Source organism: Bos taurus, chromosome 10, assembly GCF_002263795.3.
Source record: "Bos taurus isolate L1 Dominette 01449 registration number 42190680 breed Hereford chromosome 10, ARS-UCD2.0, whole genome shotgun sequence".
NCBI classification, from domain to species: Eukaryota; Metazoa; Chordata; class Mammalia; order Artiodactyla; family Bovidae; genus Bos; species Bos taurus.
The window spans coordinates 5,055,557-5,078,510 of NC_037337.1; the positions used below are offsets into that span (position 1 = coordinate 5,055,557).

The 22,954-nt window shown below is 40.9% G+C and overlaps 1 protein-coding gene across 2 annotated transcripts in view; it reads right to left on the reverse strand.

Moving 5' to 3' along the window:
* Positions 1-22,954, reverse strand: part of SIMC1 (SUMO interacting motifs containing 1) — an 83,664-nt gene that overhangs the window by 29,750 nt on the left and 30,960 nt on the right. Inside the window, exons 2-5 of one of the 2 annotated variants that reach the window (XM_002690410.6) lie at positions 15,205-16,776; positions 11,426-11,658; positions 10,573-10,642; positions 6,081-6,235 (exon numbers count right to left, since the gene is read on the reverse strand). In XM_002690410.6, coding sequence (XP_002690456.2) covers positions 6,081-6,235; positions 10,573-10,642; positions 11,426-11,658; positions 15,205-16,776 — 2,030 coding nt within the window. Of the gene's footprint in view, positions 1-6,080; positions 6,236-6,767; positions 7,148-10,572; positions 10,643-11,425; positions 11,659-15,204; positions 16,777-22,954 lie in introns of those variants that run through there. The other variant, XM_059890731.1, reaches the window with a different exon arrangement.

Sequence of the window (22,954 nt, forward strand, 5' to 3'; positions counted from 1 at the left end):
GGGATGCCAATTACTTTGGATGCAAAAAGGTGTAAAAGTGAGTGATAGAGGATGGATGTGTGGTTAGCTGTAGGTAACTGTCAAGGTCCTAGCCTTTGATTGAAGGGGTGAGGTAAGAGATGCTGATTACAAAATTCAGAGTAACCAATTAGCTAAGTAAATCAGGCAAGTGTCATATTTAGATGATGTTTAATCTAACTCTATGCCTTTGGCAAAGGGATACATTTGAACTGACTTGGCAGAATTGAGGAAGCTGAGTCCTAAGCCACCAGCAGAGAAGAGTAATCCTATTTAATCCTATTTAAAAGGCAGTACAAGGTTTCCATGAAGTTAGGATAAACGAGGGTAAATTTAAAAATAAATGGTTTATAATCTGTTTAAGAAACTTTTAGAGCCCTAGATCTTCTTTTCCAACCCTGAAGACTACAGGTTAACTCTGTGGAGAGATAAACAGGGTCTCTGGACTAGGATATCAGGCACAGCTGGGAAACAAAGGCATCAAAGCAGAAACAGGGGCGGTAAGTGGACCTGCGCGTGCTCAGAGCAGAGATCCTCGCCATCTTCCCACACCTGTCTTTCAGAAGTGACAAGTCCTTACCTGTATTCAGAGCTTCCATCAGCTGTGAACACATCAGCTTTTTGCCCTTAAACAAGAATAGAGCACCAGATTTTTCCAAACATCTATGGACATATTCTAACAGAAGAGATTAAGGCAAAAAAACCCAAACCAACCCGTCTCTCTCCTCAAAAGAGCAACTTGGAGAAAACAGACATTATACAGAAAAGTAACAAAAACAAAAGCTATTATTAGTAACATCAAAGATATGAAAAGACACAGATCCATGAAAGAAAAAGACAAGAACAGATTCCTATTTACTAAGTTTAAAAAGGAACATTTAAAGAAAAAGTAAAAGAGCTCTTGGAAATTAAAAATATGGTAACAGCAATGAAAACTCTATTTTCCAGAAATGAAGGATATGAAATGGCCCACTGAATGTCCAGCATAACAGATGAATATAGACCTAAAACAAGTATATTGGGAAAAAAGAAGATTCTGCAAACATCCAGAGAAAAAAATCAAAGCGCATACAAAGAATTAGTAATCAGAGTAGCCTATGGCTTCTTCACAGCAAGAAGCTAGAAGACAGTGGGAAATTTGGAAAATTTCCTTTAATATTCTGTAGAAAAGTTATTTGTAACCTAAATATCTATACTCACATCAATCAATGTGTGGAAGATAAAGATATTTTCAGACATACAAAAACTCAAATTTTACTTCCCACATACCTTTCTAAGAAGCTACTGGAGACTGATCCATCAAAACAAGGGAGTAAACCAAGAAAGAAAAGATATGAAACACATCCAACACTGGGAACAGGTGAAGGGAATTTCACATTTATGATAGAGACTTGGCAAAGAGGACAGCCAATCCAGGTTAAAGGAGGTCAAAGTACTCTACCACAGACCTTAAAGAAGAACCTCATAAGTGTGAACAAACATCTTGACAGGATATTTAAATCAAACGGCAGAGAATCTGTGGTTGACTTCTGATATACAAAAGAATAGGAGGAAACTAAAAATGAGGCAATTATTAACTCTGAGGAAAACAAAAAGTTATGAGTGGAAGGAAAAGTAATCAAGTTTAGTACTGGGCTCAACTCTGACTAGCACACAGTTATAGTGATCAGAACATCAAATACTGATCTAAACAAAATTCTGATTCAGCTATATTATGGTGTGGGGGCTGGGAAGTGTGTGTGTGTGTGTGTGTGTGTGTGTGTGTGAAGAGGGAGAGAGTAAAAAGAGCTAACTCCTCATTTTCAGGTGAGGAGTCAATAGTCAATAATAGTCAATTACAGCTAACAGTGGACAAGCAAGGAGATTCAACCAGTCCATCCTAAAGGAGATCAGTCCTGAGGGTTCATTGGAAGGACTGATGCTGAAGCTGAAACTCCAATACTTTGGCCACCTGATGTGAAGAGCTGACTCATTTGAAAAGACTCTGATGCTGGGAGGGATTGGAGGCAAGAGAAGGGGACAACAGAGGATGAGATGGTTGGATGGCATCACCAACTCAATGGACACGAGTTTGAGTAAAGTCCGGGAGTTGGTGATGGACAGGGAGGCCTGGTGTGCTGCAGTCCATGGTGTTGCAAAGAGTTGGACACGACTGAGCGACTGTAGTGAACTGAACAATAAAACATCAGCAACACAGGCAAGTTACTCAGCCATGAAGAAGTTAAATCCAAGGAATCTCTTAAATGAAAGAGTTGAAAGCAGTTACCCCTGTGGGAAAAGAAAATGTGGGTGAGGTCATCTGGCGACAACTATATTTCCTAAATTGTGTAGAACTAGATTACTCTTTGTATGCACAGTTAAAAAGAAAAGAAAATCCCTTAAGGGGCCACATGGAGACTGACTTAACCACCACTCTCTTTTAAAAGTTTTTCAATTTTACACCCAGTTACGCTATCCTGTGCTCTTGTAGTTTCTCTACTTACTGATTTTCTACCCCTATAATTAACATTTAAACTTTACATAAAATGCTACATCCACGGAAATGGATGGAAGCAGGCAAACCTAGGGAGAAAAAGCCGTTGTCATTGTTATTGCTCAGTCGCCCAGTTGTGTGACTCTTTGAGACCCCATGGACTGCAGCACGCCAGGCCTCCCTAGCCCTCATCATCTTCCAAAGTTTGCCGAAGTTCATGTCCACTGAATCGGTGATGCCATCCAGCCATCTCATCCTTTGACGCCCTCTTTTCCTTCTGCCCTCAATTTTCCCAGCTGGCTGATACTCAAAAACATAATAAAATGTCCTTCTTTTTTAATTAAAGGAATTATAAGTCAATATCCCATATTGGCCTGTGAAAACTATTCTTAACAAATATGCAAGAACATATGAGAATGTATATGACTGACAAAAATCTCAGTGATGAAGAGAACGGTTTCCAAAAGAAGCAAAAGAAGGGGGTAGTTCCAGGATGAAAATTCTAGTCTGAGATCCCTACCCTAGAAACCACATTTCCCCCTACTTTTATAAGGATATGGTAGTTTCCCACTCTGAAGCTTCCAGAAGCTTTAGCCCTGATTTTACAGAAAAAACATGTGTTGCTACCTTATTGTATCTTGTTCCATGTAACCTATTATCATAAAAGATTTCTCAAAACAGTTCAATTCAGTTCAGTTGCTCAGTCGTGTCCGACCCTTTGCAACTCCATGAATCGCAGCATACCAGGCCTCCCTGTCCATCACCAACCCCAGGAGTTCACTCAAACTCATGTCCATTGAGTCAGTGATGCCATCCAGCCATCTCATCCTTGGTCGTCCCCTTCTCCTCCTACCCCCAATCTCTCCCAGCATCAGGTTCTTTTCCAATGAGTCAACTCTTCGCATGAGGTGGCCAAAGTACTGGAGTTTCAGCTTTAGCATCAGTCCTTCCAAAGAACACCCAGGACTGATCTCCTTTAGAATGGACTGGTTGGATCTTCTTGCAGTCCAAGGGACTCTCAAGAGTATTCTCCAACAGCACAGTTTAACAGCATCAATTCTTCAGCACTCAGCTTTCTTCACAGTCCAACTCTCACATCCATACATGACCACTGGAAACCTAAAAAAGATGTCCTTTTCATTATAGGGGTCTGGGATGCAAAAGTAGAAAGTCAAGAAACACCTGGGGTAACAGGCAAATTTGGCCTTGGAATACAGAATGAAGCAGGGCAAAGGCTAATAGAGTTTTGCCAAGAGAACGCACTGGTCATGGCAAACCCCTCTTCCAATAACACAAGAAAAGACTCTACACATGGACATCACCAGATGGTCAACACCGAAATCAGACTGATTATATTCTTTGCACCTAAAGATGGAGAAACTCTATACAGTCAGCAAAAACAAGACCGGGAGCTGACTGTGGCTCAGATCATGAACTCCTTATTGCCATATTCAGACTTAAATTGAAGAAACAGGGAAAACCACTAGACCATTCAGCTATGACCAAAATAAAATTCCTTATGATTACACAGTGGAAGTGTGAAATAGATTTAAGGGACTAGATCTGATAGATACAGTACCTGATGAACTATGGATGGAGGTTCGTGACATTGTACAAGAGATAGGGATCAAGACCATCCCCATGGAAAAGAAATGCAAAAAAGCAAAATGGCTGTCTGAGGAGGCCTTACAAGTAGTTGTGAAAAGAAAAGAAGTGAGAAGCAAAGGAGAAAAGGAAAGATATAAGCATCTGAATGCAGAGTTCCAAAGAATAGCAAGGAAAGATACGAAAGCCTTCCTCAGTGATCAATGCAAAGAAATAGAGGAAAACAACAGAATGGGAAAGACTAGAGATCTCTTCAAGAAAATCAGAGATACCAAGGGAACATTTCATGCAAAGATGGGCTCAATAAAGGACAGAAATGGTATAGACCTAACAGAAGCAGAAGGTATTAAGAAGAGGTGGCAAGAATACACAGAAGAATTGTACAAAAAAGATCTTCACAACCCAGATAATCACGATGGTGTGATCACTCACCTAGAGCCAGACATCCTGGAATGTGAAGTCAAGTGGGACTTAGAAAGCATCACTACGAACAAAGCTAGTGGAGGTGATGGCTCAACAAAGCTAGTTGAGCTATTGCAAATCCTAAAAGATGATGATGTGAAAGTGCTGCACTCAATATGCCAGCAAATTTGGAAAACTCAGCAGTGGCCACAGGACTGGAAAAGGTCAGTTTTCATTCCAGTCCCAAAGAAAGGCAATGCCAAAGAATGCTCAGACTACTGCACAATTGCACTCATCTCACATGCTAGTAAAGTAATGCTCAAAATTCTCCAAGCCAAGCTTCAGCAGTATGTGAACCGTGAACTTCCAGATGTTCAAGCTGGTTTTAGAAAAGGCAGAGGAACCAGAGATCAAACTGCCAACATCCTCTGGATCATTGAAAAAGCAAAAGAGTTCCAGAAAAAATCTATTTCTGCTTTATTGACTATGCCAAAGCCTTTGACTGTGTGGATCACAATAAACTGTGGAAAACTCTGAAAGAGATGGGAACCAGACCACCTGACCTGCCTCTTGAGAAACCTATATGCAGGTCAGGAAGCAACAGTTAGGACTGGACATGGAACAACAGACTGGTTCCAAATAGGAAAAGGAGTACTTCAAGGCTGTATATTGTCACCCTGCTTATTTAACTTCTATGCAGAGTACATCATGAGAAACGCTGGACTGGAAGAAGCACAAGCTGGAATCAAGATTGCCGGGAGAAATATCAATAACTTCAGATATGCAGATGACACCACCCTTATGGCAGAAAGTGAAGAGGAACTAAAAAGTCTCCTGATGAAAGTGAAAGTGGAGAATGAAAAAGTTGGCTTAAAGCTCAACATTCAGAAAACTAAGATCATGGCATCTGGTCCCATCACTTCATGGGAAATAGATGGGGAAACAGTGGAAACAGTGGAAGATTTTATTTTTAAAAACATGTGTTTGCTCCCTTATTGTGTCTTGTTCCATGTAACCTATTATCATAAAAGAGTTCTCAGAAAGTAGTAGTGACAAATGAGGTTTATCCTGGGTTACTCACAGGGGTGGAAATAAATTTAGGCTTATAGCAGCTGTGAAGTTTTACACAAGTTCATGTTTTCCACTGTATCTCCTGAGGCTGTCTGAACAATACTGAAATAGATTAAAGGAAGTCTGATGGTCTCAGGAGGAAAAACCACACAAGTTTTGGCACCTGACACAGAGTTGGTATTGAGGCTTTTTTTTCTAGGACTGTCTATATATCTGCCTGCAATGCAGCAGACCTGGGTTTGATCCCAGGGCCAGGAAGATCCCCTGGAGAAGGGAATGGCAACCCACTCTAGTATTCTTACCTGCAGAATCCCATGGACAGAGGAGCCTGGTGGGTTAGAGTCCATGGGGTTGCAAAGAGTCAGACATGACTGAGCGGCTAACACTTTCACTTTTATAGTAATAATAACTATCCCTGTTACATTATCTAGTTACTAGACAATCTCATCCACCTGTTGTGTTCTCCGGACTTGATGACTCTTGTCATCCCAGGCTTCAGATGGCTGATTACCTGACATTGTGGGGTTGCTTGTCACAGGACAGCACAGTGCTTGCGATGGCTTGCTGCAGGTGCTGTCGCTGCTTCCTCAGGATCTGCTGGAAATCGTCTTCCAGGGTCTGTACTACATAACGCAGAAAGAAGACTCGCCCGGGCAGGTTTTGTCCCTTGGGGAGAAAAAAATGAGTAAATAAGTATTTGCTCTCAGTCTCCTGGACACTGAGCACTGGGCTCTCATAAATACCAAGTCAAGGGAAGATGCATGAGTCAACAAGTGTGTCTGTATCTAAAAGAGAAGCCTGTGGGAGAGAGCAAGCAACCTAGGTCATTACAAAACAGGGCAAACAAGGCAATCCTAGAGCTTGAAAAGTCAGTCTTTCTCTCACTGAACCTCAGTGATGAACCCCACTCTCAGGATAGGCCCTAAGCTGTGTATATCTGAACAGAGAGACAGAAAAATGACTGCTAAGCTGCTAGGTCAAACCACCATGATCTTCATCTGACTGCCAAACTTCTAGTAACATGAGCTGATGTACAGTCTGTTGTTTAAGCAACTCTGAGCTGGGTTTTTTGTTACAGGTGAAATGATCCTAATTGCTGAAGCCCAGCTAGTGCAGGTAAAGAGCATGGGCTTTGGTGATGCAGAGACCTGATTTATTTGTTTGTTTGAAACTCAGCCCCATTCCTTATTTAACTTACTGCTCCGAGTCTCAGTCTCCTCATGATTTACATGGTGATCACCCGAACCTTACCAAAGCCAGGCAGGCATTTGTTGGTTTCCTTTTACTGATAAAGAGAGACTTAATTCTGGCCTTGTTCTATTTGTTTTCTAAATGCCTTATAGTTTTTTGGTCCCTCATTTCCTACATTATTGTCTTTTGCCTTTAGTTGATTTTTTTTTTGTAATGAAATGCTTACATTCTTTTCTAATTTCCTTTTCTGTACATTCTATAGCTAGTATCCTTGTGGTTACCATGGGGATTACATTTAACATTCTAAAATTATCATACTTTGAATTTATACTAGGTTCACTTCAATAACACACAAAAGCTCAGCTCTTTATTGTGACCAAAAATAAACTAATAATTCTTTAAAAAAATTTTGGTTTATTTATTTAGTTTTGGCTACTCTGGGTCTTCACTGTTGAGCTCAGGCTTTCTCCAGTTGCTGCAAGTGGGGGCTACTCTCTAGTTTCGATGTGTGGGTGACGACTTCTCTTGTTGCAGAGCATGCTCTCCAGGACGCGTGGGCTTCAGTAGTTATGGCTTGCAGGCTCTAGAGCACGGGCTCAGTAGTTGTGACACAAGGGCTTAGTTGCCCCATGGCATGTGGGATCTTCCCAGCCCAGGGATGGAACCTGTGCCCCCTTCATTGGCTGGCAGATTCTTAACCACTGGACCACCAGGGAGGTTCAATAATTCTTTTCAGTTCTTTTCAATCTTTCAAATTATGTAGAAAATACAATGTGGAGTTACAAAGTTAAATAACACTAGCTTTTAGATTAATAATTTAAAAAAGTGTTAGTCACTTAATACATTATAGATAGCCAATGTAGAGTTACAAATCACTGTCATAATAGTTTTTATAATTGCCCATGTATTTATCTTTACTAACGTCTATTTCTTCATATGTCTTCAAGTTACTGTTTAGTGTTTCATTTTACCCTGCAGGACTTCCTTCAGCGTTTCCTGCTGAGTAGGACTAGTGGGAATGAATTCCCTCAGCTTTTGTTTATCTGGGAGTTTCTTTACCTCTCCCTCATTTTTGAGGGACAGTTTTGTTGGATACAGGAATCTTGGTTGAGTTTTCTTCTTTAGCACTTCAAATATATCACCCCACTACCTTCTGGCCTCATTTCTGATGAGAAATCTTATTGAGGATCTTGTATCAATGTGTCACTTCTCTCCTGCTGCTCATTCTCATTTCTTGAAGGCAAGTTTTGCCAGATATGGTATTCTTGGTTGACAGCTTTTTTCTTTTAGAACTTTGAATACATCATCCCATTACCTTCTGACCTACATGGCTTCACTGAGAATTTGCTGAGAGACTTATACAGACTCACTTATATGTGATAATTCACTTTTTCCTTGCTGCTTTTAAGTCTGACTTTGGACAGTTGATTATAATGTTTCTTGCTGTGAGTCTCCTTGGTTTATCCTCACTGGTGTTAACCTTCATGAGTCTGTGTGTCTATTTCTCTCCTCAGAGTTGGGAGGTTCTTTGGTCATTGGGCTCTCTGCCCGCCTCTATTCCTTCTCTGGAACTCCCATAATGTACATGTGGTCCGTACACGTAATGATGCACCATAGTCCCACAGGTGCTCATCAATTTTCTTCAGTTTTCTTTTTGATCCTCTGTCTCAATGATTTCAAAGACCTTTCTTCATGTTCACTGATATGTTTTCCTCCTGCCTGATCAAGACTGTTGTTGAACTCCTCTAGAGAAATTTTCAATTCTGTTATTACACTTTTCAGCTCCAGAATATATTATCTACAGTTTAAAAATTTAATATTCTCATTTTGTCCATGCATCATTTTCCTCCTTCATTTTGTTTGTGTTCTCTTTTAGCTCCTTGAGCATCTTTAAGATGGTTTTAAAAAATTCTTTCTCAGGAAGTTGAGAGATTTGTATTTCTTTAGGGTCACTTTCTGGAACTTTATTTCACTTTTTTGATTGGGCCACACTTCCCTGTTTCTTTGTGTGCCTTGTAATCTTCTTTTGAGATTTAAACATTTGAAAAAAACAACCAACTTTCCCAGTCTTTATGCACTGAGTTCATGCAGGGCAAGGCCCTTAACAATCAATCTGGCTAAAGGTTCTCAGTGCTCTCAGAACTTTTCTGGAGATGTGTTTTCTCTGAGCTTGTGTGTATGCTTTTATCTGTCTTAACTCCCCAAGCAGCTTGCCCTTGTTTCTTCTCAAGAGCTGACAGTCTCTTACTCCTCCAGTACCTGTTTATGGAAATGCATACTCTCTGAAGCTCTAAAATGCTGCAGTGCTCATCTTTTTTTTCAGCCAGAAAACTAAGCCAGGGTTTTCAATAGTGTTCTGAGTCAGGTGAGACAAAAACTATCCCCATAACAAGCCAGAACACTGGACTTGATGTTCTCTCCTTTGTTTCCATCCCAAGAGGGAAGCCAGGGTGTGGGAGATTTCCTCCCAGTAGCGTTGTGCTAGGCTGGGTACAGGGAAGGGCATGGACACACAAAAATACCAAAAACGTTCCTACTCCTTTTAATGGAGTCCCTTCTTGGTTATGCTTTGGCCTGGGTACTGCAACGTCTCAACTGGTTTCTAGAGTTTTCACAAAGGTATTCTGGTCCACATATTGTTGTTAAGTTGGTGTCTCCATTGGGGAACAAGGGCCTGGAGTGTCCTCGTCTACCATCTTGGTGGTTATTTCCCAGATCATCCTTTTCTTAAAGCCCTGTTTTTTTGCACCAATCTGGAGTGACTTTAGGTCTACTATTTGTGGTAATCTCAGGACTTCTCTTTCTTATACTTCTGGATTAGATCCAGTGTCTTTTGGATCCTATGCCTCTTTCTCTTTTGATTTCTCCCCTATTCTTTGTATGCATATCTTCAAGTAACCTATGAAATGGGGTATATTCTTTTGAAAATATTTTTTCAAGCTTGTACATGTCTGGAAATGTCTTTATTCTAGCCTCACACTTGATCAATATCTTGGTTGACTACAGAATTCTAAATTGACAATAATTTGTTCCATCCATGTTCTTTTGGGTAAGTAGACAGAAAGCTGGCAATTAAGCTCAGGGATCTCTAAAGGTCAGGATGTAGACTTTTCTCTGGAGCACCAACTCTACACTGAAAGAAAGTGAAAGCGAAGTCGCTCAGTCGCTCAGTCGTGTCCGACTCTTTGCGATACCAGCCTACCAGGCTCTGGTAGGACTGCAGCCTACCAGGTTCCTTTGTCCATGGGATTCTCCAGGCAAGAGTACTGGAGGGGGTTGCCATTTCCTTCTCCAGGGGATCTTCCCGACCCAGGGATCAAACCCAGGTCTCCCACACTGCAGGCAGACGTTTTACCCTCTGAGCCACCAGCGAAGCCCATAGAAGAAGTCCAAAAATTCTCTGTTCTAAAGGGCAGATTTCCTTCCTTTTTGGCAAGCCTGTGTTCTAGCCTGTAGCTTTTGCTGCCTAGCTTCATCAGTCATCACTTTTACATTTCCTTTAGCTTTTCCAGTCTTCATTCAAATCTGTTATCTTTCCCCTTATTTTCAGTGCCATAGGTTCATAACTTCTATTCATTTACTGTTATTTTAAGTGAAATCTTAAGAAGGGGAGGGATAAATGAGTATATTCAATCTCGAATTGGAAGACAGCACATACCGTCTCAATAAAAATATTTTGGTCTGGATCTGTGGAGTAAAAGCTAAAAGAAGTCTTGCTAAATGGCAAAGACTGTACTACCAGATTTACTGTCACTTTTGTTTCTAGTTAAAACTTCCTCTGCAAAAGACTTCTGCATGCAAACTGTTGTTACCTCTTCCTCCATGACATAAGCGAGAAGCTTCCAGTCCCACTCCACTGTCTTGGCATTAGCTGGATGTAGCCTGAAAGTCAAGTGATAGCAGTTAGAATTCTGGAGATTTCAGTGGAAGGAAGGATGGGATCTGGAAGACAATAGAAACAATAGAAGACGACAGAAGCAAGAAGCCTCTTCTTATCCTCAGTGTTCTTGCCCACCCTCTTTCCCACCCATGTCTCTGAGGGAAGTGGAACTTCATTTTCTTTTGCTGGCTACCTAATATCTACTTCTCTTTTGGGAGGCATTAGCACTCCAAATTTGCCTTGAAGAAATCAACTATTACTCTTAGCCCAGTGGCTTTCACCCATTAGGACCCTGGGATGAAGCTTATGAAGCATGTTGAACTGATCATGATATTCTGTCCCACAGTTCACATGACTGGCTCAAAGACAGACTCATGTCTTATATCATGCCAATTAAAATTTGTAAAACTCAATTTCAGAACTCTAACGTGATTATAAAGGAAATGGATGCTCTCTTGTATTAAGAGTGTCTGAGAAAGCCACCATATGAAGCCTAGAAACAAAAGCAAAGTACAGCTGAAAAATGGATATTGGTAACCATTTTGGAGCTGAACTAAGTCACATCTTACTCCTAGGTTTCTAGGTTTTTAGTAACATGGGTCATTAAGTTCTCTTTTATCATTTGTTAAAGCCAGTTTGGATTGAGTTTCCTGTCACTTGCAATCCAAATAATATTAATATACTGTCACCCTCTCTAATGTTTAGTTGAATAAATCTTAGGCAAGAGAAAATTGTGCCCTGAGTCCAGGTTCCCTAAAAGATTTGCCAAAAGCCAAGGTTCATACTGTTGAATTTTCATGAGAAGCATGTAGGCCTCCTTTAGAACATCCAAAGTCTCAGAGCCACTGAGCAGGATTTTCTGGATGATGTGAGCCACAATTTCTCGGGGCGGGTAATGCTGGGGTGACACAAAGTCCATCAAAAACTGCACAGTCCCCAAGGGGAAATTTTCTTCAATGGTGTTTGTTACCATCCTTAATCTTCGATGAGGGATAGGTTCTAATTTTTGACCCTTGTTCTGTAGAGATAAAAAGAAAATAAATTAGGATAGGTTTCTATAGACAAAAATGCAAGAGGTCCTAGAAAAAGTTGAAGACAGCATTTGAAATATTCATAATTAGAAAAACTGAGATTGGAAAGCCTTATCTAAAAAACTTCTAATGATATGGGAAATGCTTATATTAAGTTAAATAAGAATTCAAAGTTCTACATGTAAACATGACTTCATCTACTAAAATATAGCATAGAAAGGAAAGTACAAGAATCAAGAGCTAGCCTAAGTTGCTTCTGAAGTGAGGGTGGTAAGATATTTAGGGGTAGTTATGATACTATATCAGATACTAAAACAAAAAGATGAAGAAAGATGTTTTAAATATGTTTTATTGTTAGAAGAATTTAATTCTGTTGATTTTTTTTTTTAGTCAACAGTAAATATTAAGCTGCTTCACCCCTTGCCCCTACCCTCAAACAGTATGCACATAAAGACTGAGAGTGTATGAAAAAACTTTCCATTATCTAGGTGGTGAAATGATGGATACTTTTTCCTCTGTATGTACCTTTATATTTTTCACTTTTTCTGTAATAGACAAATAATCAGAAGAAAAACAAATGTCTGATATGGGAATAGTATAATAACAATAATTTTTTTAACATCTAATTCATTCTCACTTAATTCTCACAACTCTGAGAAATACATGTTATTATTATTCCTATTTCATACATAAGGAAACAGATTTAGAGAGAAAGTACTTGTCATGCGACAGAAGTTGGTTTCATATGGTGCTATTACTTCAGTGCTACCCTCTACATTCATACTCTCTACAAACAACAAAACCAACAATAATAAATATATTTTTGTTAAAACTCCCAGTTATTAAAAAATTTAAAGTGCCTACAAAAAGGCCAAAAGGAAGGAAATATACCCAACTATTAATATTAATAAATGCTGATTGATAACATCATGTGGGTAATTATTTTTTAACATTATATACTTTAAAATGTTTTATACTAAGCAAGCAAGCATTTCAAAATCTGAGAATAAGCATTAATTTTGAAATACCAGACAAAATTTTGACAGTTTATGTGTAACAGTAAAATAGTGATGGCTAGAATTGTCCTTCTTGGAGAAGGCGATGGCACCCCACTCCAGTACTCTTGCCTGGAAAATCCCATGGACGGAGGAGCCTGGTAGGCTGCAGTCCATGGGGTCGTGAAAAGTCGAACACGACTGAGCGACTTCACTTTGACTTTTCACTTTCATGCACTGGAGAAGGAAATGGCAACCCACTCCAGTGTTCTTGCCTGGAGAATCCCAGGGACGAGGGAGCCTGGTGGGCCGCCATCTATGGGGTCGCACAGGGTCAGACACGACTGAAGTGACTTAGCAGCAGCAGCAGCAGCAGCAGCAGCAGCAGCAGAATTGCCCTTCTAGGGAGAGGGCAGTTAGCATTTTGGAGGAAAGAAGTCCAGCTAGCTTTCTTATGTCTCAAGCCACCTGAGTGTAACTCCTCTGATCTCACTAATGAGAAACCAACACTGTAAATAGCATGTAACAAGAATTAAGAGCAAGAGAAGAACAAAAATCTTGCTTTGGTGACTATTTTACGTGTGATGCACTTTATGATCTTGAAACTGTATTATTCATTCAGTTCAGTTCAGTCGCTCAGTTGTGTCCGACTCTTTACGAACCCACGAATCACAGCACGCCAGGCCTCCCTGTCCATCACCAACTCCCAGAGTTCACTCAAACTCATATCCATCGAGTCAGTGATGCCATCCAGCCATCTCATCCTCTGTCGTCCCCTTCTCCTCCTGACCCCAATCCCTCCCAGCATCAGGGTCTTTTCCAATGAGTCGACTCTTTGCATGAGGTGGCCAAAGTACTGGAGTTTCAGCCTCAGCATCAGTCCTTCCAAAGAACACCCAGAACTGATCTTGCCTACAAATGGAGAGCTCTACAAATTTTAGATAAGGTTTATAAATTGTTCTAATGCCCTTATCCTTAAGGGGAACTACTATTCATATAACATTCCTATAAACCCTGAGAGGTTGCTTCATGTGTCTATGTGTTTACCTTTAAGCCAAACAATGACATGATACAGGCGTTATGACCCATTCTAGAGCTAAAGAGAAAGACTCAGAGGAATTAAGGTCCTTAATTAAGGAATGAAGTGGCAGCATAGAGCCTGGCTAAGAAGTTACTGGGCGAATTTACTATATAGCTTAGAAACCGGCTTTTAGGGGCTTCTATATAGAAACCCCTATTAGTTGCAGTGCATGAGCTTCTCTAGTTGCAACACATGGGCTTCTCTCTAGTTGTGGTATGTGGGCTCTACAGCATATGGGCTCAGGAGTTGCAGCACATGGGCTTAGTTGCCCCATGGCATGTGGGATATCAGTTCCCCACCCAGGGATTGAACCAATGTCCCCTGCATTGGAGGGGGACATTGGAGGGTTTTCTATATAGAAACCCCTATATAGGGGATTATATTCAACATCTTGTGAAAACCTATAATGGAGTATAATCTGAAAAAATAATGGAATCACTCTGCTATACACTTGAAACTAACATGATATTGTAAACCAACTATATTTAAATAAAAATATTATTAGAGCCATCTTAGTAGATGTGATTTTTTTTTTTTTTTTGCAGTTCCCTAATGACTGACTTAAGACTCAACATTCAAAAAACCAAGATCATGGCATCTGGTTCCATCACTTCAAGGCAGATAGATGGGGAAACAATGGAAACAGTGACAGACTTTATTTTCTGGGGTTCCAAAATCACTACAGATGGTGACTGCAGCTGTGAAATTAAAAGACACTTTTTCCTTGGAAGAAAAGCTATGACCAACCTAGACAGCATATTAAAAAGCAGAGACATTACTTTGCCCACAAAGGTCCATCTAGTCAAGGCTATGGTTTTTCCGGTAATCGTGGATGGATGTGAGAGTTGGATCACAAAGAAAGCTGAGCACTAAAGAACTGATGCTTTTGAACTGTGGTCTTAGAGAAGATTATTGAAAGTCCCTTGGACTGCAAGGAGATCAAACCAGTCAATTCTAAAGGAAATCAGTCCTGAATATTCATTGGAAGAACTGATGCTGAAGCTGAAACTCCAATGCTTTGGCCACCTGATGCAAAGAGTCGACTCATTGGAAAAGACCCTGATGCTGGGAAAGACTGAAGGCAAAAGGTGAAGGGGGCACCAGAGGATAAGATGGTTAGATAGCATCACCTACTCAATGAACATGAATCAGAATAAACTTCGGGAGATAGTGGAGGACAGAGGAGCCTGGCACGCTGCAGTCAATCGGGTCACAAAGAGTCAGACATGACTTAGCGACTGAACTACAAAAAGTGATGTCTCCAATGCTGGTTTCTAAGTGTGAGGCTGAATTTGAACCCGGACCTGATTCTACATGGGATGGCATCAGTTCTTTAGTGCACATTTCTAACAATGTGAAACTCAACTGGTCCTGTTCTCTCATGTGTGGACCCCCTGGAGCATATACAAGGCCTGTACAAAGGACACTTGATCCCCAAGGAAGGCATGTTAGCTCACCTCTCTTGTGTCTTTATCTGGTATTAGTGTCTGGAAGAAGAGGTGATGCACCGGAGGTCGTAAGAAGTACTTCAGTCTATGTAGGCACGGTCTGTTGTACAACCCGCCTTGCGGTATCTGTGTCTGTATCAGGGCACACCCGGGGTTGACAGGCTCTGACAGTGATCTCTCTTTTCTGGCTGGATTTTCTGTGACAGAGAGCCAAGGAACTTTCTCTAAGGAAGTCTCAAACTCTGGGGACTGTGGGCTGGGAGAGGAGCTTGGAGAGGATGGAGCCGAGACATCCATAGGGGTGTCATGGTTCTGTATGTCATTCTGGGGAGAGGCAGGCCTGATTTTTGGTAAATGAGCCAACTGTCCAACTGTGGGTGGCATGTCTACCAATGAGCGTGACATGTCCCCAGGTGAACGAAGGGCATCTCCTGATAAGCATGAGACTTCTCTAGATGAATGCGGTACACTTGCTGGTGACGGCGGCGCATCTCCTGGTGACGGCGGCACATCTCCTGGTGACGGGGACGCATCTCCTGGTGATGGAGGTGCGTTGACAGGTGACTGTGACACATCTGCTGGTGGCTGTGGCATGCTGACCAGAGATGGTGGCATGTCTCTTGGTGACTGTGGTATGCTGACCGGTGACAGTGGCATATCTCCTGATGACTGTGGCATATCTTGTGGTGTCTGTGGCATGTCTTCCAGGGACTGTGGCACATCCTGTAGATGGGACACATCTTCCAGATATGATATCTTCTGAGGTGGAGCTGGTGCATCTTGAGGTGGGCCCAGTGAGTGTTGAGGTGGGCTTAGTGAGCGCTGAGGATGCCATGATGAACCATGAGGTGGACTCGGCATACCCTGCTGGGGGCCTGGCACATTCTGAGGGTAGGCCATGTCTTGAGGAGGACACAGCTCTTCTTGAGGCAGGCGAGACAAAGTTTGTAGCTGGTACTGCATGGTTTGTGATGGGCATGACAAGGCTCGCGGTGGGCATGAGGAGGCTCGAGGTGGACATGGCAAGGCTTGCAGTGGGCATGGCAAGGCTTGCAGTGGGCATGGCAAGGCTTGTGGTGGGTATGGCACATCTTGCTGTGGGCATGGCAAGGGTATCCTTTGATTGCTACTGCTACTATTATTGCTGGTTTGGGGGAGGGAGTGAATATTTGAAGAGGGTTGTAGGCTTGCCAAGAAGCTGAGGTCACCTTTGAATATGGTTGAGCTACAGTTCGGCTCTACTGGGTAAACAGAGTCCCCACTGATAGACATGGGTGGCTGGGGACCTTCGAATGCTGTTTCTTCCAAAAGGTCCAAATCCACAGGATCACTGTTGATAACTCTCCGTGCTGCAGGCCTAGAGCTTCTGTCCACCCACCCTTCCACTGTCTCTTTGCTGCAGAGGCTGGCACATGCTTGAAGACTGGCTGGCTCTTTCTGGGAAGGAGCAACAGGTTCTAGAGTCAAGTCAAGAGTGGCAATAGGTCTATTTTCTTCCTCAGATCCTGTCAGGTCAATCACACAGAGTCCACTGCGATCCTTTGCCCTTGGTCTGGTTTCTCTAGTTAAGTCAATGAAGTCCTGTTAAAAAAAAAAAAAAAATGAAGTCCTGTTGAAGGATTGTGAGAAGATAAGAGGTTAAGTGGGGGAGGGGGTGTCTTAGCTTTTTCTAAGAGGACTTAAACCTTAGCTTTTAAGGCTAAACCTATTTTACCTTTTCATTTCATTGACAATTTACGTATCTTGTATAACATAAGTATTAGTTTATTTCCTTTGGTCAAAATTTCACTGTTGTCAAAGCTGCCAACTTCCATACCTTCTTAAATTATCCAAAGGCCATAAGCACATAACAGAGGGCACAGAGGGAAATGTTTTATGGTCCACAGTAGACTGGGGAGTAGTAGGGAAAATTTCAGGGGAGTAGTAGGGAAGATTTCAACCTTAAGTCAAAGTGAAAAGCCACCTTTGTTTGGAAAAGCAAATACATAGGATAACCTACAATAGAAGCGAAAGAAGGGAAGCTAGTACAAGAGAATCTACTTTGTGCTAAGAACACGGTGAGTACTTCTATACATCTTTAATTTTCACAGTTACCCTATCAGGAAGGCATTTTATCATCAGGAAGGCATTATCATCTCCATTATACAGATTGGGAAACTAGAGTTCAGAGGGTTACGAATTATTTAGCTATGAAGCAGAGAAAGACACTCAAACCCAGGCCTGTTTCTTTCTTTTCCTGTTAGGCCTTAGGAATGTACAACCTCATTCAATGTATAATCAGCTTATAGTCAGATATGGAGGATAATACAATAAGAGTTATAAACCTAACCAGTGTAAGTTTAAGCCTACATTAATTACAAAAATATCTTCTATCTTCACTACCATTCCTTGGCAAAACGATGAAGCAGTTCACAAAGCCTAATGATGCTAGTTGAGGTACTTAAACAACCTCTGTGTCAGGAGCCAGGAATAATATTGCTCTATCTTCCAGGTGTCTCTTCACTTGGTTGGGTACCACTGCCACTGGTATATTAGGTAGCAACTGCTGGGCTACCAATGCTATTGCTGCTACCACAGTTTCCATGCTATTTCTTTTAGCAAATGTGATGGTTACCACTGTCAACAGTACCAAAGCTGGACACAGGATTCTGAGTGAGTCAAGTGAGAAGTTGGCATACATCTCATCCTGGAATAGGGATTGCTTGATGAAACCAAATGCCTCATTCCTAAGAAGCAGCCATAGAGTATCACTGCCTCTCTACTGCTAGCTGAACTCAACATAAATAGCTATAAGGGTCTGAACTGAATTCCTCTGCCATGGCCAACTCCTAAAACACAATATTATCATGTCTCTTTCACTTAAAACCCACCATATGAGGTACAGGATAAAGGACAAAGGCCTTAGTAAGACTCATGAAAAAGCTGAAGTCCCTCAGTCGTATCCCACTCCTTGTAACCCTATGGACTATATAGCCTGCCAGGCTCCTCTGTCCATGGAATTCTCCAGGCAAGAATACTGGAGTGGGTAGCCATTCCCTCCTCCAGGGGATCTTCCCAACCCAGGGTTCAAACCCAGGTCTCCCACATTGCAGGCTGTTTCTTTACTGTCTGAGCCACCAGGGAAGCCCATGAATACTGGAGTGGGTAGCCTATCCCTTCTCCAGGGGATCTTCCAGACAACAGGAATCGAACTGGTGTCTCCTGTATTGCAGGCGGATTCTTTACCAGCTGAGCTAGAAAGTGAAGTGAAGTAGCTCAGTCGTGTCCGACTCTTTGCGACCCCGTGAGCTATAGCCTACCAGGCTCCTCCCTCCATGAGATTCTCCAGGCAAGAATACTGGAGTGGGTTACCATTTCCTTCTCCAGGGGATCTTCCCAACCCAGGGATTGAACCCGGGTCTCCCACATTGCAGGCAGACTCTTTAACCTCTGAGCCATCAGGGAAGCCCTTTAGCTGAGCTAGAGTCCTTCATAATTTAGTGTCTTCCTGATTTCTCTTCCTCATTTGAGCAAATCACATAGAAATACTTCAGATCCTTAAATATGCCATGCTTTCTCAGTATTTCTATCTTTATGTTTGCTTATGGTTCTTTCTTTTGCTTGAAATGACTATTATCTGTTTGATTGTTTGAGAGTTACTTGTCTTTCAAAACTCAGCACAGATATCACTGTGTCTGAAAATTCTTCCAGATCACTTCTGGTCTCAAAGTATTTGTTTCCTTCCTTATATTCCCACTGCATCTGTACAAACCTTTTTCTTTTTAAATAGTAAACACTTTTTTAAAAATTTATTTTTAATTGGGGGAAAATTGCTTTGCAATATTGTGTTGGTTTCTATCATACAGCAATGCAAATCAGCTATAATTACACATATATCTCTCTCTTGAAGAAACACTTAAAAAAATATATTTATTTATTTGGTTGCACCATGTTGTATTTGCAGCATGTAGGATCTAGTTCCCTGATCAGGGATTAAAGCCAGGCCTCCTATATTGGGAGCATGGAGTTTTATCCACTAAACCACCAGGGAAGTCCCCAAAACTTTTCTTTTGATCCCAAAGAACTTGATGCTTTTAAATTATATTGAAAATGGAAAAATTTTTTTCATTTTCCAATTATTCATTGCTAGTATAAAGCAATACTATTGATTTATGTATGTGTATTATCCCTGTGTCCTTTGACCTAGCTAAATTCACTTACTAGTTCAAGTAACTTTTTTTTATACATTCCTTAAGGTTTTCCATATAAGAAATCATGTCTGTAAATAAAAGAGTTTTACTTCTTCCTTTTCAATCTGCATGCCTTTTATTTCCTTTTGTCACCATTGTAGTGGCTAAGGCATTCAGTACAATTCTCAATAAAAGTGCTGAAAGCAGACATATAATCATTAAGTACCATGTTAGCTGTGTTGTTTTCATAGATGCCCCATATCATGTTGAGAAAGTTTCCTTATTTTGTTTTCTGAGAGTTTTAATTGGGAATGGTCATTAGTCAAATGATTTTTCTGTACCTCTTATTTTATGATTTTCCCTTGTACTATTAATATCAAAAATTATATTCATTGATTTTCTAATGTTAAATTAGTCCTGGGGAAAACTCCACTTGGTTATAATGTATTACTCTTTTTCAACAGTTTGGTTTAACATATCAATATTTTGTTAAGAATCTTTACATATTCTTGAGGGATATTCAGTTCAGTTCAGTTCAGTCCCTCAGTCGTGTCCAGCTCTTTGTGACCCCACAGACTGCAGCATTCCAGGCCTCCTTGTTCATCACCAACTCCCAGAGTTTATTCAAACTCACGTCCACTGAGTCGGTGATGCCATCCAACCATCTCATCCTCTGTCGTCCCCTTCCCCTTAGTTTGTAGTTTTCTATTCTTATAGTCTTTTACTGGTTTTGCTATTAAAATAAAATTGGCTTCTTGAAGTGACTCGGGAACTATTCTCATCCCCTCTATTCAGGCTGTGTTGGATTGGTACCACATCTTTCTTCAGTGTTTATAGAAGTGAAGCTATCTGGGCCTAGAATTTGCTTTGTAGTTAAAATTTGGAAGACATAAGGCTATTAACATTTTCTACATCTCGTGTTAATTTTGTGACTTGTGAAACTGGTCTGTTTCATCTAAATTGTCAAATTTATTAGCATAAAGTCTTTCAAAATGTGTTTAATATCTTTTAAATTCTAAACTCCATATAGACTTATCCCCAGTTTTCTTTTTTATGCTCAATATTGGTAACTTATATCCTTTGCATTTTTCCCCCTGATCAGCCTAGCTAGAAGTTTATCAATTTTACTGATATTTACAAAGGACCAGGTTTTTCATCTATTTATTTCTATTGTTATCATTATCATTGCCTTCATTCTATTTACTGTGGGTTTGAATTTGCATTCTTTTTCTAACTTCTTTTTTAAACAATTTATTCATCTTGTATTTATCTTTGGTTGTGCTGGGTCTTCACTGCTGTGCTGAGGGGCTACTCTTCATTGCAGTGCATGAGTTCTCATTGTGGTGACTTCTGTCGTGGAGCATAGACTCTAGGTGTGTGGGCTCAGTAGTTGTGGTGCATGGGCTTCATTGCTCCATAGCACATGGAATCTTCCTGGACAAGATGGAATCTGTGTCCCCTGCACTGGCAGGTAGATTCTCATCCACTGTACCACCAGGGAAGTTCTTCTACTTTCTTAATGTGGAAGCTTCAGTTCAGTTCAGTTCACTTGCTCAGTTGTGTCCGACTCTTTGCGACCCCATGAATCACAGCACGCCAGGCCTCCCTGTCCATCACCAACTCCTGGAGTTCACCCAGACTCATGTCCATTCAGTCAGTGATGCCATCAGCCATCTCATCCTCTGTCGTCCCCTTCTCCTCCTGCCCCCAATCCCTCCCAGCATCAGAGTTTTTTCCAATGAGCCAACTCTTCGCATGAGGTGGCCAAAGTACTGGAGTTTCAGCTTTAGCATCATTCCTTCCAAAGAACACCCAGACCAATCTCATTTAGAATGGACTGGTTGGATCTCCTTGCAGTCCAAGGGACTCTCAAGAGTCTTCTCCAACACCACAATTCAAAGGCATCAATTCTTCGGCGCTCAGCCTTCTTCACACTCCAACTCTCACATCCATACACGACCACAGGAAAAACCATAGCCTTGACTAGACGAACCTTTGTTGGCAAAGTAATGTCTCTGCTTTTGAATATGCTCTCTAGGTTGGTCATGACTTTCCTTCCAAGGAGTAAGCGTCTTTTAATTTCATGGCTGCAGTCACCATCTGCAGTGATTTTGGAGCCCCCCAAAATAAAGTCTGACACTGTTTCCACTGTTTCCCCATCTATTTCCCATGAAGTGATGGGACCGGATACCATGATCTTCGTTTTCTGAATGTTGAGCTTTAAGCCAACTTTTTCACTCTCCTCTTTCACTTTCATCAGGAGGCTTTTTAGTTCCTCTTCACTTTCTGCCATAAGGGTGGTGTCATCTGCATATCTGGGGTTATTGATATTTCTCCCGGCAATCTTGATTCCAGCTTGTGCTTCTTCCAGTCCAGCGTTTCTCATGATGTACTCTGCATAGAAGTTAAATAAGCAGGGTGACAATATACAGCCTTGACGTACTCCTTTTCCTATTTGGAACCAGTCTGTTGTTCCATGTCCAGTTCTAACTGTTGCTTCCTGACCTGCATACAAATTTCTCAAGAGGCAGGTCAGGTGGTCTGGTATTCCCATCTCTGGAAGCTTAGATAACTTGATTTTTGAAATCTTTCTTTTCTAACATTAGCATTTAAAGCTAAAAATTTTCCTGTAAGTACTGCTGTGGCTTCATCCCACAGTTTTTAATACAAAGTCATTTTATTATCATGCAGTTCAAGCTTACCTTCACTATGGTTGGAAAACAAAACCCTGTAAGATTTCAATCTTTTGAACTACATTGAGGCTTGTTTTATACCCTAACACATGGCCTACTTGCTGAATGTTCCTTGTATATTTGGAGGGAAAAATGTGCATTCTGCAATTGTTGGCTATAAATGTCAATTAGGTCATGGCTGTTGACGACTTTTGGATCTTTGACTTTCTTCACCTTTGAAGCAATGCAGTTGTGCTATTAATTACTGAGTGTATTAAAGTGTCCAACTAAGATTGTGGGTTTGACCATTTTCCCCTTGTGTTTGGTTAGTTTTTGATTCACATATTTTGAAATTCTGTTTATTAAGTGTAATAATATACTTAAAATTATTCTACCTTCTTAATGTATTAGCCCATTTATCATTATTAAAACAACATTTATCCTCTCAAGTCTCCAGCAATCTTCCTTGTACTGATGTCTATTTTTTCTGGTAAATAATAGAGACACCTTCTTAGGCATACTGTTTGCCTAGTGTATTTCTATCTTTCTATTCTCCACATATTTGTGTCTTTGTATTTAAAGTGCACCACATATAAATAGCTAATAGTTGTTACTGCTTTTTGGTCCAATCTAACCACCTCTGCCTTTTGATTAGTTTTTGGTTCATTTACACTTAACTGTTGATATATTTGCGTTTATATCTGCATCCATATATTTATTTCTTATTTGTCCTGTTAACTCTTCCTCTGTTCCTCCTATCCCACTCTCCTTTGAGTTAATCATATATATTTTGGAATTCCATTTTAATTCCTCTGTTGGGGTTCTAGCTATTTATTTTTTAATTATATTTTTAACAGTTACTCAAGGGCTTCTCTAGTGGCCCAGATGGTAAAGAATCTGCCTGCAATGCAGGAGACC